The sequence below is a fragment of the Lagopus leucura genome, unplaced genomic scaffold, assembly GCF_019238085.1.
Source record: "Lagopus leucura isolate 7727_CA_CO unplaced genomic scaffold, USGS_WTPT01 Super-Scaffold_760, whole genome shotgun sequence".
Taxonomy (NCBI): domain Eukaryota; kingdom Metazoa; phylum Chordata; class Aves; order Galliformes; family Phasianidae; genus Lagopus; species Lagopus leucura.
The window spans coordinates 3,394,698-3,409,989 of record NW_024962257.1 but is presented as its reverse complement, the minus strand read 5'-3'; the positions used below and the strand labels follow the sequence as shown (position 1 = coordinate 3,409,989).

General features: G+C 40.8%; 1 protein-coding gene across 4 annotated transcripts in view; it reads left to right on the top strand.

The window, feature by feature from the left end:
- The first annotated feature begins 229 nt into the window (after window positions 1-229).
- CARD11 (caspase recruitment domain family member 11) overlaps window positions 230-15,292 on the top strand; it is a 53,895-nt gene continuing 38,832 nt past the window's right edge. For 2 of the 4 annotated variants that reach the window (XM_042864664.1, XM_042864667.1), the window contains exons 1-2: window positions 230-311; window positions 3,201-3,359. In XM_042864664.1, coding sequence (XP_042720598.1) covers window positions 3,302-3,359 — 58 coding nt within the window. In that variant the 5' untranslated portion in view covers window positions 230-311; window positions 3,201-3,301. Of the gene's footprint in view, window positions 312-3,200; window positions 3,360-13,920; window positions 14,236-15,292 lie in introns of those variants that run through there. The other 2 variants (XM_042864665.1, XM_042864666.1) reach the window with 1 other exon arrangement.

Below are 15,292 nucleotides of genomic sequence, written 5' to 3'. Positions count from 1 at the left end.
GGTTGAGTCTAAATACTCGTTTTCTTGGTCATACAATGGCAGAAATAAAAAAAAAATGTGTTGATCACTGGGTGTGCAACTAAACCTGCCAGTGGTCAGCACTAACTTTGACTTTCACAGCTTTTGCTAGCTTAAGTTATGTTTATGATGTTCTACCACAGTTCTCCAAAAGCAGAATAACCACGGGGACCATGTGACTGTATGTCACAAACCTGGATGTAAGAGGTGTGACGCTGCAGCAGAGGGGTTTCCAACCTGCCAGGGTACCTTTTGGAAATGGAAATTGATTTTTCTCAAGGATTCTTTACTGGGTGAGATAAATTAAGTCTATATTTAGTTGTACCTGCTTAAAGCCCTCTGTGTTAACATAAGAACAGTGATACCCAGATAGCAATGCATTAGAGCAAGATAAAGCACGCCCAGCAGTTTATCAAATACTTCAACGTATGAGGGTGTCACTGAAATGCTCAGGCTTGGCTGTAGGTTACTTTAGCTTTGTTCATGTAATGATGTGGTTCGGCTGCTTTTTCCTCCTTTGCTGTATGCTTTTATTTTGATAGGAATTTTCTTGCAAATATTTCAGTAAGAAAGTCAGTGTGGCTCAGGTCAATAGGCCTAAATTTGACCTTAGACATTAGACAATCAACCTCAAAACGCTGCACAATTTGTACTGAGACACTTAAAATGTTAATAGGTTTTCAGGACACAGATGAAACTGTTGTATTCATTTTGCCAGCGTAATTTACTACATTAATGATCAAAAAAGAGTGAAAACACTGAGTAAAATGTTAATTTCAAGCACCATTACAGAAATACAATACAATAAAATAAAATAAAAAAATCAGATAAATGTTCATTTGCTGTAAACTGACGGTTCTTAAGAGCCCATGGCCCTGAAGCAAGATATGCTTGTAGCACCAGAAGACCTCGGTCACTATCATTTATGAAATGCAGATTACTTAATGGATTTTTTTTGTAAATGTTTTAATAGAAAAATAGTGATTTAAACAGTGTTCCCTCAGTAATGAAGAGTCGGCATTGTTATGGTGATTGTCTTAACACAGAGCTGCCCCTTGCTTTAGCAGCTATGGCATTCTTGAATTTAAAAGAGATTGAAAAGTCTCAGTGCAACTCGGTCTGTGTCTCCTGCATCCTTAGCGCTGGGTCACCAGTCCTCCAGCTCCAGTTGCTCCTGTTTGTGGTCCTAGTTCTGGAGATATCCCTCTAGCTAGCTGGGGCTGTGCTTACAGCAAATGTGTCAGTCCTGGCGTGATGTGTGCTGTCTGCTGGCGGACCTGGTTCTGTAGCTCAGGGGGCACAGTAATGTTAACGTGTCTCCCTGGGTCCAGAATTAGTCTCCAGTCCCTGACAGAGCTGACATGTATAGAAATGCAGGTGACCACATTAGATCTGCTCCTCTCTGATGAAAATTGTATACAAGGCAGAAAGTGAGAGATACCAAATAAAAGGGCCTTTCAGAGCTAAAACTGAGGGTAAACCTGAGGAAATGAGTCCTTCAAGAAGTGTAACATCAGTCTCTGCAGCATTTGTCAGCTCAAAATAGGTGTGAGGGCTCCCTTCCTGGTAAGAACTGGAAGGCACCTTAACTCTTCACATCTGTGTGAAGGCTCAAGTGTCTCCATCTGGTTGAAGCTGTTGTGCATACTCATATCTCAGTCTAGACCCGAGTCTTGTTCATTCTTGGGTACATTATTTATAAATATCTAAAAATCAGCATGAGATTTTGTGAAAAACTAATGGCTGAGTGCTGAAGATATAGCAGGAGCAGCATCGTTCAGAGTAAATATAGGTTTTAAATAAAGCCTTCTCTGGTGCTGTTCTGCATGCCAAGAAGGCCTAATGACACTTCTGATATACTTCATGCATTCTGACATTTTTGCATTTTCAGCCAGATAAGCATGCAGCACACAGCAGAAAGTGATTGTATTCGTTTCTTAGTTTCTGCACTGCCTATTGTATTAAATAATGGCTTAGGAAAATAAAATAAATCCAGGTCATGCATAAAGATGGTTGGAGTGGAATAATAATTATGTGCATAAGTTCAGGCCTTGATAGCACCTTCTGGGAGAAGCCAGGCTCCATGTTTAGCGAATGCATGCAGGGAAAATGTATTTCTGGCATGTGAGGGAGCTAAATCAGGTCCTGTGGAGGTGAGGGTGCAGACATTCCTTGTTCTAGTAAGCTCAGCTCCTTTTCCACAGAGACTTTCACAAGAGACGCTATGCAGAAGTTCTCACAATGAATGAGGACAGATGATCTCTCTCCTGTCCCACTAAATACTCATTGCTTTGGCTTTCCTTGCATTGAAGAGCAGAAAAGCCCCACTTGCTGTGGAACATATGTACCCACGTCAGCAAGGAATACATTTTTCTCAAAGAAATCAGTCCTTCTCAAAGATCCCAATGGAGCACGCTTTGCAGGTTGTAGGTCAGCACATCCGCTCTAGGGAGCAGTGCAGTTAGAATTGGCCATTTGCCCAGGTATCAAGGAGCTATTTGTGCTGCGAAACAGCACGCATGGCAGCGAGTTGTTTTCAGAATTAGAAGGTATGACAGCTAATTCTGCACTCCATTCATTTTAATTGGTGTTTTTGATGTGATGAAGTGGCAAGGTTAAATCCACTAACTGTGGTGGTTCACTTGAAACATAAGGAAGGGTACACCACAGTTTCATGAGTAGAACAACTGGTAGAAAGGCCATGGCACACAAATCTCTGCAATTTCAGTATAGTAAATATGGGAACAGTGAGCATGTAAACAGACAGAGAAATGTAGAGTAGTATACAATACAAATAGGAGCAAAGCCTCTGCTCTACTATTTGTTCACATCCATTTAAGCCTCTCAGAATATATTTCTTTAAATGGCAAGAAAAATTAGCCCAGGGAAGCTCATAAAAACCTTAGAAAAGATTTAGAATATTCCATCTCTGAAATCGCTTGCAATTAAAATATTGACACACAATCAATAAGCCTGAAAAATTTTACCAGAGATAACTGTGTAGTAGCTGCAGAATTTTGGAGGATAATTAATATTGGAATAGTACGAATTAATTTAGTCATATGTATTAAGGATCCATGCAGAGAGTTTGAAAATTTTTTGGCAGGACTGTAAGAAAAGACACTTCAGAGAGATGACCATTGTGCTTCCTTGTGATTCTCACCCATGTTTGTGCTTTCCAGCTTTCTTAGGCATTCTTCCAGCACGGGAAGCCCAGTGAGCACTCTGCTGTGGGATTCACTGCTGTCAGAGCCACAGCTGTAAAGAGAAACCCAGCTGTTCAATGAATCAAATGGGACTGGAATGGTCCACCATTATTCCTGGATTTTATTCTGCTGCAGGTACTTGTAGATTGGTTCTAAGACAGTCTAAGCAAAGTTTTTAACCTCATTATGAGCTTGCTAATTTTGAAGAATTGTTTTGGTGTTTAGCATGAGCATTTTGCTGCAGGTTTGAGTATGCTTTCATCCAGAATGTTTTTTAGAACGGAATTAACTGAGAAAGCAGTAGTTCTTTGGACAGTATTTATATATTACACAACAGTTTGGAGGCAATCTGCTTATTTATTCTCTCCTGTGTTTGTTAACAACCATCTTGCAAAATCTATCAATGATACAGGTAAGGACAATAGCAAAAGCAATAATGTAAGAGTATCTGGTCACTGCTGTTATAACCCCTAAAGAAGTCTCCACTCTGTGAAAGAGAACCTTTGAAAAGAATTGGTGTTATTTATGATGCTCAGAACAGACACACTGGAAGTCAGGAAGCAGCCAAGAGAATGGCAGTCTCAAGGTGTGCATATTAGACACTGCTGTATTAAAATCATTTCTGATTAGAACGTGATTCTGCATATTGTACCCCTATGCAAATACAGAATGCAGATTGGGCTCTTAAAAAGGGGCACACAGAACAGCACACGCTTGGAAAGCACACAATGGGGAACCAAGAAGCAGTTGGTATTCTGTATGCTTTGTATCGATCCAAAGAGATCTGTTCTTTTAAGAACCTGAAGAGAAGACATAACCTCACTAACGTGGTGCAGAGCCAGCGTGTGTGGACTGTTGGCTTTTGTGAATTAACAAATGCTCCAAATGAACGCTGTAAAAATAAATCAGGGATGCTGCACTGCACAATGGGCTTTGTTCATTTATTTCTGACACGAATGGTTTAGTTTTAATTATTTATAACACTTCACAGTGCATTGGTAAATGTGCTGCAACATATTCTGCAAAAGTAATGGAGTCTTTGAAATAGCAGAGCGCAGCACGGCTGCCATCCCCATTCGGTACTGTGGGGAGTGACCACAGCAGGGGAAGAGGAAGAGAGAGGGGTGATGGTATTTGCATTACTTTGCCTGTGGTATGGGAACAACTGCAGGCACAGACTTTGGGCTTCTTGTTCCGATTCATGCTGGTGGGCGGAGCTCTGGCACTTCAGGGCATGAAATTCACTTTTCCTTCGGACTCTCTGAGTTTGTCAACTCTAAAAAACGATCCATTGAATGTTTCTGGTTTCTATTTTTGCTGCATCTCTTATGTCACAGTCATTCGTTACCTGAATAGAAAGCTAATGTCTGAAATGTCCTGCTCTGCATCCACGTGGAGGTAACAGAAGGGCAGCCTGTTTGAGGCACTGAAAACACTCATGTAAGAGCACTGTGGAAGGGATCCATTTTTACCTTTGTTGTGGGGATAAGAAAACCAGCCCACCTTTCCTTTTCTCTGCATCGGTTGTTGTATCGATAATAAATGTCTTCCCATGGACTGGATGAAGGGCCAGACCTGCACTGCTATTTATAATGCATGCTCCTTCTCCTTTCTCTCTTGCTTTTATCTTGACTTTTCACACCATTGATACATTCACATGGAAATAACCCAGGGAATTAGCATCTTCCCTTTACCACTTGATGATGTCAGATATACCAATATGAGTATGAAGATGCTGCACAAAGGCAATCAAATTTAGTTTGGATTTATGTATGTAAACATTTTACTTCTCCATAGCATTTGCAGCCCTTTGCTGCAGCAACTGTGTTAATATCTGATGCTGTTGAGGAATAGCAGCAATGTTAATGAATAACTCAGCTTGTATAGATAAAAAAAAAAAAATGTTAGAAATATGCTTTGCAGGCTATTTTATCCTTACATCTTTTTCATGAAGCCACATTCCTGGTGTAACATGGGATTTAAAATACAAACCTTCGCTCTGATCCTGCAGAGACTTATTAATGGCCTTTATTTTATGTGCTCATTTTTCAGTCGGACTGTTCACAATATGGAAGGGTAAGAACCTACATGAGTCTGCCGGATCAAGATATAGAACACTAGATCTTATTCCAGCCTTTTCCCTCAATTACAATAGTGTGCTATTATCAGGGACAATTGCCAGCTCCTTAATTACAGGCAGCTGCAGAGCAGCAGGTTGTGTTTGTGCATCGATCCTATAATCTGACTTTACAACCCCAGTATCATCCAGTCACTGAACTACAGGCAACACCTATGCTTATTTTCTCTTGCTCTCTTTTGCACCTTGACAGAATTAATTACCCTTTGCTTCTGACCGTTCCACCAGCATAGCTGGGTGCTACCTCCTTCCCTCTTCCACAGGAGTGCTTGAGTATTCATTACGAGGAAAAATAAAAGTGGCTGTCACATCCAAAGGCATCTCCTCCTCTACAGTCTCAGTGGGTTCATCTACATTCCATAATCAAAAAGATGTAGTTTGCCTTTGCAGTGCCCTTTTCTCTCCTCTCAGGGTCGTGACAAAAAGATTCTCCCTTCCTGCACCATCTTCACTCCCTACAGCACACAGATGTTTTGAACTGCCACACAGTGTGTGCACACCTCCTGCCAGAAAAAGGTTTGTCCAGCATCTGTACCACCTACACGCTTCACTACGTATCCCAATGCTTCTGCCCATCACCCCTTCTCTCTTCCAGGAGGCAGAGTTCCTGTGAGGTCTGCTGTGATGATTGCGGTTTCCTCCGGACTTGTCAGAGCAGACATTGTGTTCTTGCTTCTCTATTGGAAAGTCTTTGAGATTTATACAAACAAAAGTAGCTGTCCCTGGTACACTGATTCACCCAGCTGATGTAAAGCTAAAGCGCTGCAGACAAGCCTGCAGTAGTTCTGTAGGATAGCATGTAATGGGCCGATAAAGCACACGGTTACTGCATTCTCAGATGTCATTTACTTTCTCCAGGGCAGAGAAAGCCAATATGGGGTGAGCAGTAATGGTCTCCAGCAACTATAAAAGCAAAATGAAAAGTGACACTTTTCAACCCAGCAAAATATAAAAGTGAGCTCTACTTCTCCATTCCTCTGAACACTTGAGTTTTAGCTTCCAGCCAGGGCTGTCACTTTGTCTAGGCTCAGCAAAGTGAAAACCTCTGCCGAAAGCGTTCTATCGTCATCTTTATCTTTCTCCTCACTTTTTCTTTCTTGTTAATTCATCTTTACTGGTCCTTTATTTACTTACTACCAAACTTGTTTTAACACCTAGGGCATCCACAATGATTCCTCACACGGAAAAAATGGTTGAACCATAACTAATGTAATAGAGATCAAGTTGTGCTATGTTACACAAAGCACTTCTAGTTTTTGCTTGTTTGTTCACTCTCCCTGCTCCTCTTGGCTGCTTTGGAGAGGATTTTGTTTTTCTGTTGTGTGTGCTTCTTTAATATGGATCCTATGATGTTTGAGTTCTGCTGGACTCCAACCCCAGCCACACATTCACTTTGCCTCAGGCCACCACATGATTTTCCTTTTACTTTACACGCTTTGGAATCTATTCTTGTATTAGAAATATGTTTAATGTAAGAATGTACTATTAATGAAATCAATGTTTTGCTATAAAAAAAGATTATTTCTTAAACTAAAAGACAGAGAAAAATTTAAATGCTCTGTTTCAGCTCTTTCTTCCTATTTTTTACAAGTGTCTGACAGTCAACAGAGCCCGGCTCTGTAAGAACACAGTAGGACGCAGGTTTCAGAACACCTACTGGGAATCCATAGCTCTCATGTGTTGGTATAAGACTGCCAGTTTTCAGAGTACTTCAAGTCTCAGCCTTTGTGACAACCCAGCACCAATCTATTGGTCCCTTCAGAGACACTCCACAGCATGGTTTGGATGCTTGGCTTTTTCCTAGGGAAGAGATCACAGCTAGAAATGGATTACTGACTGTTCTTCTTGAAGGGTTATTTCCATTGTTTTTGTATGGATGATGCTAAAGAAAACCTGAATCAGCTATTAGTGATCTGTTAAGTATGGTGCACAACAAATGCACTCCCACACACTCACGTTCATTTTTCATGATGTGGCAAATGCAACGACCTGCAGAACAAAGCATGCATGGCTTCTGTTTAGAAGGAGAGGCAGCTCTCTAACAACAGGTATGTAATTAGTAAAAGATGGTGGTGACAGATCCTGAAGAAAGAACCTTTTTTTACAGTGGATAAATCTTCAGGATTACTGTGAGTAACAGTTAGATTCCTTAATTATACTGGAGTAAAGAAAGAGCTCAATAGATCAGTTGTTGTAATACAGAGCATAGTTTGTTTCATTGTGTAAGGATAAGAATTTGATGCAGCAGTCACGGGGGGAACATATAATTCCCTGAAACCTAACATAAAATGGTAACTCCCTTTTTCTGTCAATACTCTTAGGATTATTGCTGCTGCTTCTCACCAAACGCCCAGTTTAGGAGTTATTGCAGCTTCTAAAAATGCACTGCTTGTATTCACTGGAAGTGGGAGCCTATGGCTTTGTACCAATTCTTTATATTTTACTGAGCTAAAATAGGATAAATGCACAACTTGATGCCTTTCTGAAACAGATACTTCTGCTTGTTTGCTGCATCCAAAGCTTTTTAGACTCTCAAAGCACTGCTGTGAACATAAGACAAATGTATTTTTTTCAGGTTAAGCTCTCAAATTGAAGGGATTGTGTCCATCTCTGTGCTTTTTCCCTCCTACGTGTGAAATACAACACAGACACACCTCTTGGAGTGAACATGGGTCAGTAAGCACAGTAGTCTTTTGTGTTTTGCATTATCAAATCAGCTGATTGGTCAAATGCTTCATAAAACCAGCATTCAGTTTTGTTAATGATCATTAGCTATTAATGTAACGAACCTAAGAAATTATTAGAGTCGTGGCAATTTGGGTCAGCAGACAAAAGCCTCACCTCAGTCTACATATGCTGGAATTTATTTCATTGCCATTACTGACTTTGACACATGTTGCTGGCATTCTTTTACATCAGGTGAATCAAAAATAACTCCATGAATAACAAATGAATTACTGTTTATTAAAAAGATGATGGCCTGTAATTCATGTGGGCATAGAAATATTGGAATGAAGTGAAATGAAAATCTTACACATAGTTGTAAAATATTTAATATTCTAACACCAATTTGTCACACAGGAAGAAGGCACAGCTTTCAGAATTCTGTACCATTGTTTCAAAGAAGTATAAAACACTCAATACCAGGTATTCGCTCATGGTTCAATAAATAGCAGTCATATAGTTTTATGACTACACTTAATCTCACAAATGTAAGATGTTCAGTGATATATGACTTCTGTTTATACGCAGTTGAAGAGCTCTTCTACAGTCCTGCTTAGCTTCCTTCCCTTGGGAGATACACTCTTAAAAGGAAAGTGGACACAAGAGTTTGGAAGAACAAATAGAACCAAAGATGAAGGACTCGTGTTCCTACAGGGGTTTCTTTGGAACAGAGTATAGATGGGTTTCCCTAGGATTGGGTTCAACTCCCAGTTTTGGGGAGTTTCAGTTTTCTGGCAGAGACGGATCTTTGTTTAGACCCATTAGAATCATTTGTGGTTCTATAACAGTCACTTATCATATGTTCACCTGGTTTCCATGCTGTGGATTTGTACACCTCATTTGTACAACAGTTCCAAGTTCAAATCTTTTCCTAGCCCTGTTTACAGAGAAGTGTGCTTTGGCTGTGTGAAACACGGAAGATGTCTGTATAAGATCTGTAATGGAAATCAGGAAGTCCTTAACTTCCAGGTCGGTGCTGCACTATTGGATTTTTGAATAATGGAAAAAATCCCCTTACCTCTAATGATGTGAATTAACATGTAATTATTATTTTAGTTATTGCATCACTTACATTATTAATTATTTCTAATATTTTTTTTACTCTGAGGAATATCATCCCTCTGAGCACAGCTTTTCTCCTTCTGACCTTTTACAGAAGCTGTACAGAATAAGAAGGGAGAAAATGCAGAATAATGCAAAACCATTTAAACTCTGCTGTTGTTTCCAATTTGTCTCTATTAAAGACATGTATCGTTTTTTAATTAGAATAAATGTTGACCTATAAAGAAGACAGGAAACCTTCTAATTCTAAACAAACAAGCAAGAATAAGTAACTTGCTTCTCCTTATTTCTCCTAACATTCAGATTTGATAGATTAGCTCTCATATCCCAGCTATGTTAAGTCCTTCACAGTCTAATCCTCAGAATGCATATTGACAATGCTATTATAGCATGAGTGGGGAAAGATGACCTTGTGTTTTTAAGCAAAATATGAAATATGAAAGTGATTATTTTTGGAACATTTTAAACCAAATTCATTGAACTAAAATCATTTTTTTTCCAGTCTATTTTCTGGAGTAAATGATCAAAAATGATCAGAACTCTGCTCTTTTTTTCTTTTCTTTTTTTTTTTTTTTTTTTTTTTGGTAGTAATATTGATTAGTTGCCCTCCTTTCCCTTTTTATTTTAATAGAAAATGCTTGTTCATAAGTTTTTTTGCCTTGAGTTTACAATATTTGCCAGCTTTTACAAAGCAGTACAAAGCAGCATGTCAGATACTGTTTTTCTAAATTAAGCCATGTGGAAAAAAAAAAAAATTGTACTTTTATCACTTTCAAGGGAGAACAAATATTCTTTTATCTCCCCAAAACTTTGTTTCCTCATCTGCTGGTTATATCAATAACTCACTGGTTGCTGTGAAACTGAAGTATTCACCTGGAAGGTTTAAAGATCTATGGATTTTAAGTGCTACGGGTATATAATTAAGAGCATAAGGACCAACATAAGGACCAGAGCTATGGCTCATACCTAGCTGTGATGAATAATGTATGTGTAATGAAAAGGAAATGGTTGGAGGAATCGCTAAATTAACTCTGCTTCTTCTGGCAGGAGTGGCACAGAGCCTGGGGCTGCTTCACTTTGGCCCCAGGAAGAGGCAGAGTAGATCTGAGTTGTTTGCTTGGCCCCTTTGCTGAGGGTAGATCCGTTGGCAAGGCCAGATCTGCTGTGCTGTGGGATGTCAGACCAACCCCTGCAATGGTTTTGAACTGAAATTTAGCCTGGAAAGGAGGGTGAGGATGCCCACACCCAATGCAGACAGATAAATCATTGAAGTCGACAGAGAGAACATTTTGTGCAAAAATACGTTAGCCCAACACTGTCAAGTGAATGAGAGAATTTTATACTATCCGTTTCTCACTGATATATGTTTGGCTGTCATCTTATTTCATAGCTCAGGCAATTGGAATACTGTTTAAATGTGTATCATAAACCTATAGATGGGAGCATTTCCCAACCGGATTTAAACCATTACCCCAGAGGTGCTACAGAAACCCTGCAGTGTGTCGCTTTTTAACATCAAGGGGCATTTCTGATGTTAATGTCTAGAAAAGGCAGATGAACACTAACAGCTGCTTATTCACAGGCTGGTGAATTGAATAGGGAAATACTCTGTTCTGGAAGTCAGATCTCTGGAGAGAAGTGATAAATTATGAGCATCTCTAAGTAAGAGCGATAGTCTCTAAGGACAGTTGAGCAAGGCTGATAATATAAAATATGTAAAATGTGGAAAATATTTAATACTTCTGTTTCTTTGCTCTAAAGAGTTGGAGGGGTTGTGTTAACAATATATATGGTGCACATGAGCAGGGGAAATGCAATATATTCATTCTCAGATCACTAGTTTGTGTAATGCTTTTCTGCTACCCAGGGAATTTCAGGGCTATTACAGTGGTAAGGAGTCAAGGGCAGTCTCCTCATGGGCTGGCATGGCTCTCTTGGGACAAGAGGAACAGCAGATGAAGAGCTGGACAGTTTAGTACTTTTTCCAAATACTCATTTTTTTATTATATTTGTTAGCTCTCCAATCTGCCACTACTTAAAGGTAATCAGCCTTCATTTCTGAGTGACGGACTGCTCTCCTGAGTGCTGACGAACCAACTCTATAGAAGGCTGTTCTGTAGGAAATCAAGGTGTACAAGGAGAATCTTCAGCTGGACAAAGACACAGTGTTTCCTGGGGCACAGACAGAAAGAAGGGCTTTCCTGCAACGTTACGGTGAGAAAGTCTGAGCAAAATACTCTCAGTGCAATTCTCTACTCTTGCTGCTCTCTAAGGGACACTATGAGTCAGAGTCCTACACCCTCCACTTGGATCAGGAAACCACTGATTCCAGTTCTGCAGGCTCTCTGCAGTATATACCTGTATTTTAGATGGAACATGTGGATTTTCTTGAATTTTCTCGTTGTCTGACTGAACCTGGTTATTTTCTACACTTACATTGTGTGAAACATATCCACACAGTCTATCAGCTTCAAATAACTGTAATCTCAGCCATAATGTTTCTATAGTTTGAGAGACATTTTTTAAAACAGAAAACTGGGTTTAAGTGTAAATTCTTTTAATAGAAGATTGATGCTGAGTTATGTGTAGCTTTATGATTGATAACTGAATTCTCCTTGGCTACTCTCAGTTTACAAGTCTTTATGATTAAGAGAAATTTGTCCTTCACATTTTGGTGATTGATTCCTCTAATCTGTTCATTGTTCACTGAGTAAATGCTTCAGCTCTTTCCTCAGTTTAGGCGCAGGGAAATGTGGGATCTCTAAAACAGGCACTGGACCTTTTGAAAGCTGTCTGGAACCAACAGTGGTAAGCAAAACAAAAACAGAAACAGGAACAAATTGTGCCCAACCTTTGCTTGACTCCAGAGAGCAGTTTTACAGTCTACTCCCTGATAGCCAATGTGCTGAAGGCATCAAAGGCAGAAGGAAAAACCTGTAACAAGACTTGTTGAATTTTAACTTGAATTCTGTCAAATATTTACTTCCAGATGAGGAACCGTGCATGGAAGATCTGTGTTTTAAACCAAAGTGAAGCCACAAAGCCTGCTTGTCAGCTGACTTCATTTCCCTAGTTGTGCTGAAAATGGTTCCTCTGTTGCATGCACAAATCAGCTTCCTCTGTGAAAGCAATGGAAAGCTTGGATTCAGAAATAACTTGCGTTGCTTTTAATGAAACAAGAGTGGGCCATAATTCGTAGAGCAGTATTTCAGTTTTTCTCCAGAGTATCTGCAGCTCTCCCCTTGTTGTGCTGGTCATGTCCAAAACTGCACAACCTCATCTGTGCAGTTGTCACATGGATAGATTTTGGTTGCCCAGGGCACCTTGTCACAGGCAGCTCACTGTTTATTCAAAGGTGAATTTTTGATGAAGTATAAGGATATAAGTAACACAAAACAGTATAGTCCTCACTGGAAAAAAACTGGTAAGAGAGTGTTCTACTGTTGCCCAGTGGGAAAGATAACTTGCTGCTTTCCTACGGCTACTATCCCTACGGCTGAGCTTAGGCCCTCCTCAGTCATGGTACAGGTACAACCCATGGAATCGGGGACAATAAAGGAGAATTAGAGCAGAGTTGCCCACATGTTTTGCTGCCTAGAGCATACTCTGCTCTCCCAACTTTCACAGCATTCAGGTTTTCAGTTTGATAGAACACTTCTGAGTGTTACTGTAATAGCACTTTCAGGCAGATACTGTCTCCCTTCCACTTCTGTTCACATTATCATCTCCCTTCATTCTGTTTTCTTTGAGGCTGCTGTATCCTTTGACCCAGCTATATCTTTTGATATTTTTTTCCACTGTGCTTTCTTTCCATTTGTTATTTCCCTTTAGTCTAACAACTACTTTTCCTATTTCTACTTCTCACTCCATTACTTTCATCATGCCTTTTCCCTTTCCCACATTCCTTAATTATCAATCATCTTTCCCTTATGCTTATTAATCCTAGTGTTTTTCCATTTCTTTATCTGCTTCTTATAGGAGATAAAAACACACACACACAGTTGTTTTCTTCCATGTTCACCCTCACATATAAGCTCCTCAGTGCTCCTTGGTGTGACTGTGGAGGAAGGCTCCCAGCGCATCCGTGTCCTCAGAAGGACCCAAATGTTGGATTTGCCCAGGTGTGTCTTTCAGCCCATGGTCCAGCATTCAAGCTATACCAGATGTATGGCAGCAGACAGACTTCCTTAGGAAAATGTTGTTTTATGGTGTCACTCAACTGTAACATATTCTAATACTTGCATTACATTTTGTTGTCTCCCTTTTAGCTTAGCAACAACAGCTGTTAAAAAATATATGTTTTCCAAAGGTTTTTGAAGAAAACACACTACTCCTCCTGCCTGGAACTGTTTCAGTTGAAACCCTCTTCAGTTCAGTCCTTTTCTTTCTTACCTGGCCAGTGTGTGCGCTAAGAAGCAAGGGCTGCTGCTTTGTGGCTGGAGGCACAGCCCCAGGTTGGCTGGCACCCAGCATCTCCCCTTCTACCCGGGGAAATGCACTGGGGAGCTCCTGATGCAGGCAGCTCAAGGCAGGCAGTGCAGACAGCCTCCTTTCTTGCTCTGAGCTATCAGCTGTAGGCTGCTGCCTGCTGTGCCCACTGCTCTTCCTGGGGAAGGGGCAGCAGTGCCTCTTCATTTGCTTACCGTGGTTCTTTGGGGCTCTGCTATCATCTGCTTGCAGAGTCATTTGCAAACAGGCAGTATCACAGGGGAGCAGAAATGTGCTTTTTTTTTTTTTTAAACCCTAAGCAGATTTATACTCTGGTTTCCTGTCAGATCTTTGCATTTTCCTTCTCCGCCCCTCCCAGCCCCTGACACACTTTTTCTCACTTTCTGTCGCTCTGTACTCATTCTGACACCAGTGCACTTGCTTCCTTTATTCCAAATTCTCCCCAAAACTTTCAGCACCTTGGGGGGAGGAGGGGCAGGAGGACTTTTGCTCCTTGCGTTTCTTTTACTTTTTAACAGCTGCACAGCACAAAGAACCTCTCTGGGGCTCCTTGAAGAGCCAAAGTCACAGGCATGGAGGCAACATAGGGACTTCATCCTGCAGCAGCAGCACTGAAACACTCGCTCATGAGCACCCAAGGTAAGGACAGCAGCTGCATGGGACAGCATTTAACTCTAATTGCCACAAGTTCCACTTTCACCTTTTTTCTGTGTTCATTTTTGAGATTGTGTCTCTGAGGACTGCAGCCACCCATCCTATCCTCAGCAGCACAAAATGTGCTGCTGCTCGGGGGGGCCCTGTGGTACCCCAAGGATTGGTGTTGGTAAGGGAAGTGCGTGCTGAAATGGAAGTGCAGAGAGGGAGGTGAAAGGGCTGCCTGTCAGCACTGGTCACCAGAGAATTCTGCTTCTGCTCTGTGTGCTATGCTCTGACCAAGTCTTTAAATCCTTTCACTAGGGATTTATGCTTTATATAAACTAATAAAATCTTTTTTTCCCCCTCTTTTAATTAGCTCTTCTCACTTCCTTTATTCTTTTCTCAACTCTAATGTATCTCTAATCTTTTTCACCATCTTCTTATGCCTGTTTTTCATCGAACGTATTTTCTGTGTGACAAACGTTCCACTTGTTCCTTTCTTTCCCTTCTCTCCACCTTCTTGCCCATGCAACAGACTGTACGTCCTCCCCCATGTTCTCAGTCTCTCTCCTTCCCCTCTGTGATTTCCTTCTCTCTCTCATGTTCCCCTTTCCTGCCACCTCTTGCATGCACCCCTTCCTGCTCCATCCACTCTGTGCATGCAGCACGCATTGCTGCCCTGCAGAGCTGGTTTTGCATGCAGTGGTGGTGCGTGTCTGCTTACCTGTCTTCCTAATACACACACACTGCTTTCATGTCTGCCCTTTTGCTCGTGTACATAATCAGAATTTGCATGTTTGCAGATTTGGAGATGCATCCCAAAATACCAGGCTTGCATTGCCTCCCTCTAACTCTCAGACTCGTGCTGAGTGATTCACAACAAATAACCGCTGTCATCCTGTCTCTGTTTCCTTCTGTCTCACCAATAGAGTTTTCTAACACCTATAACACACCATAGCTTCCTTTCCACTCACAAGTATGGCCCTCTCTGACTTTGTTTTATCTATCTCTGCTTTTAATATCATCCCACTCCTTCCGAAGCCCTTACCCCAACCCTCCA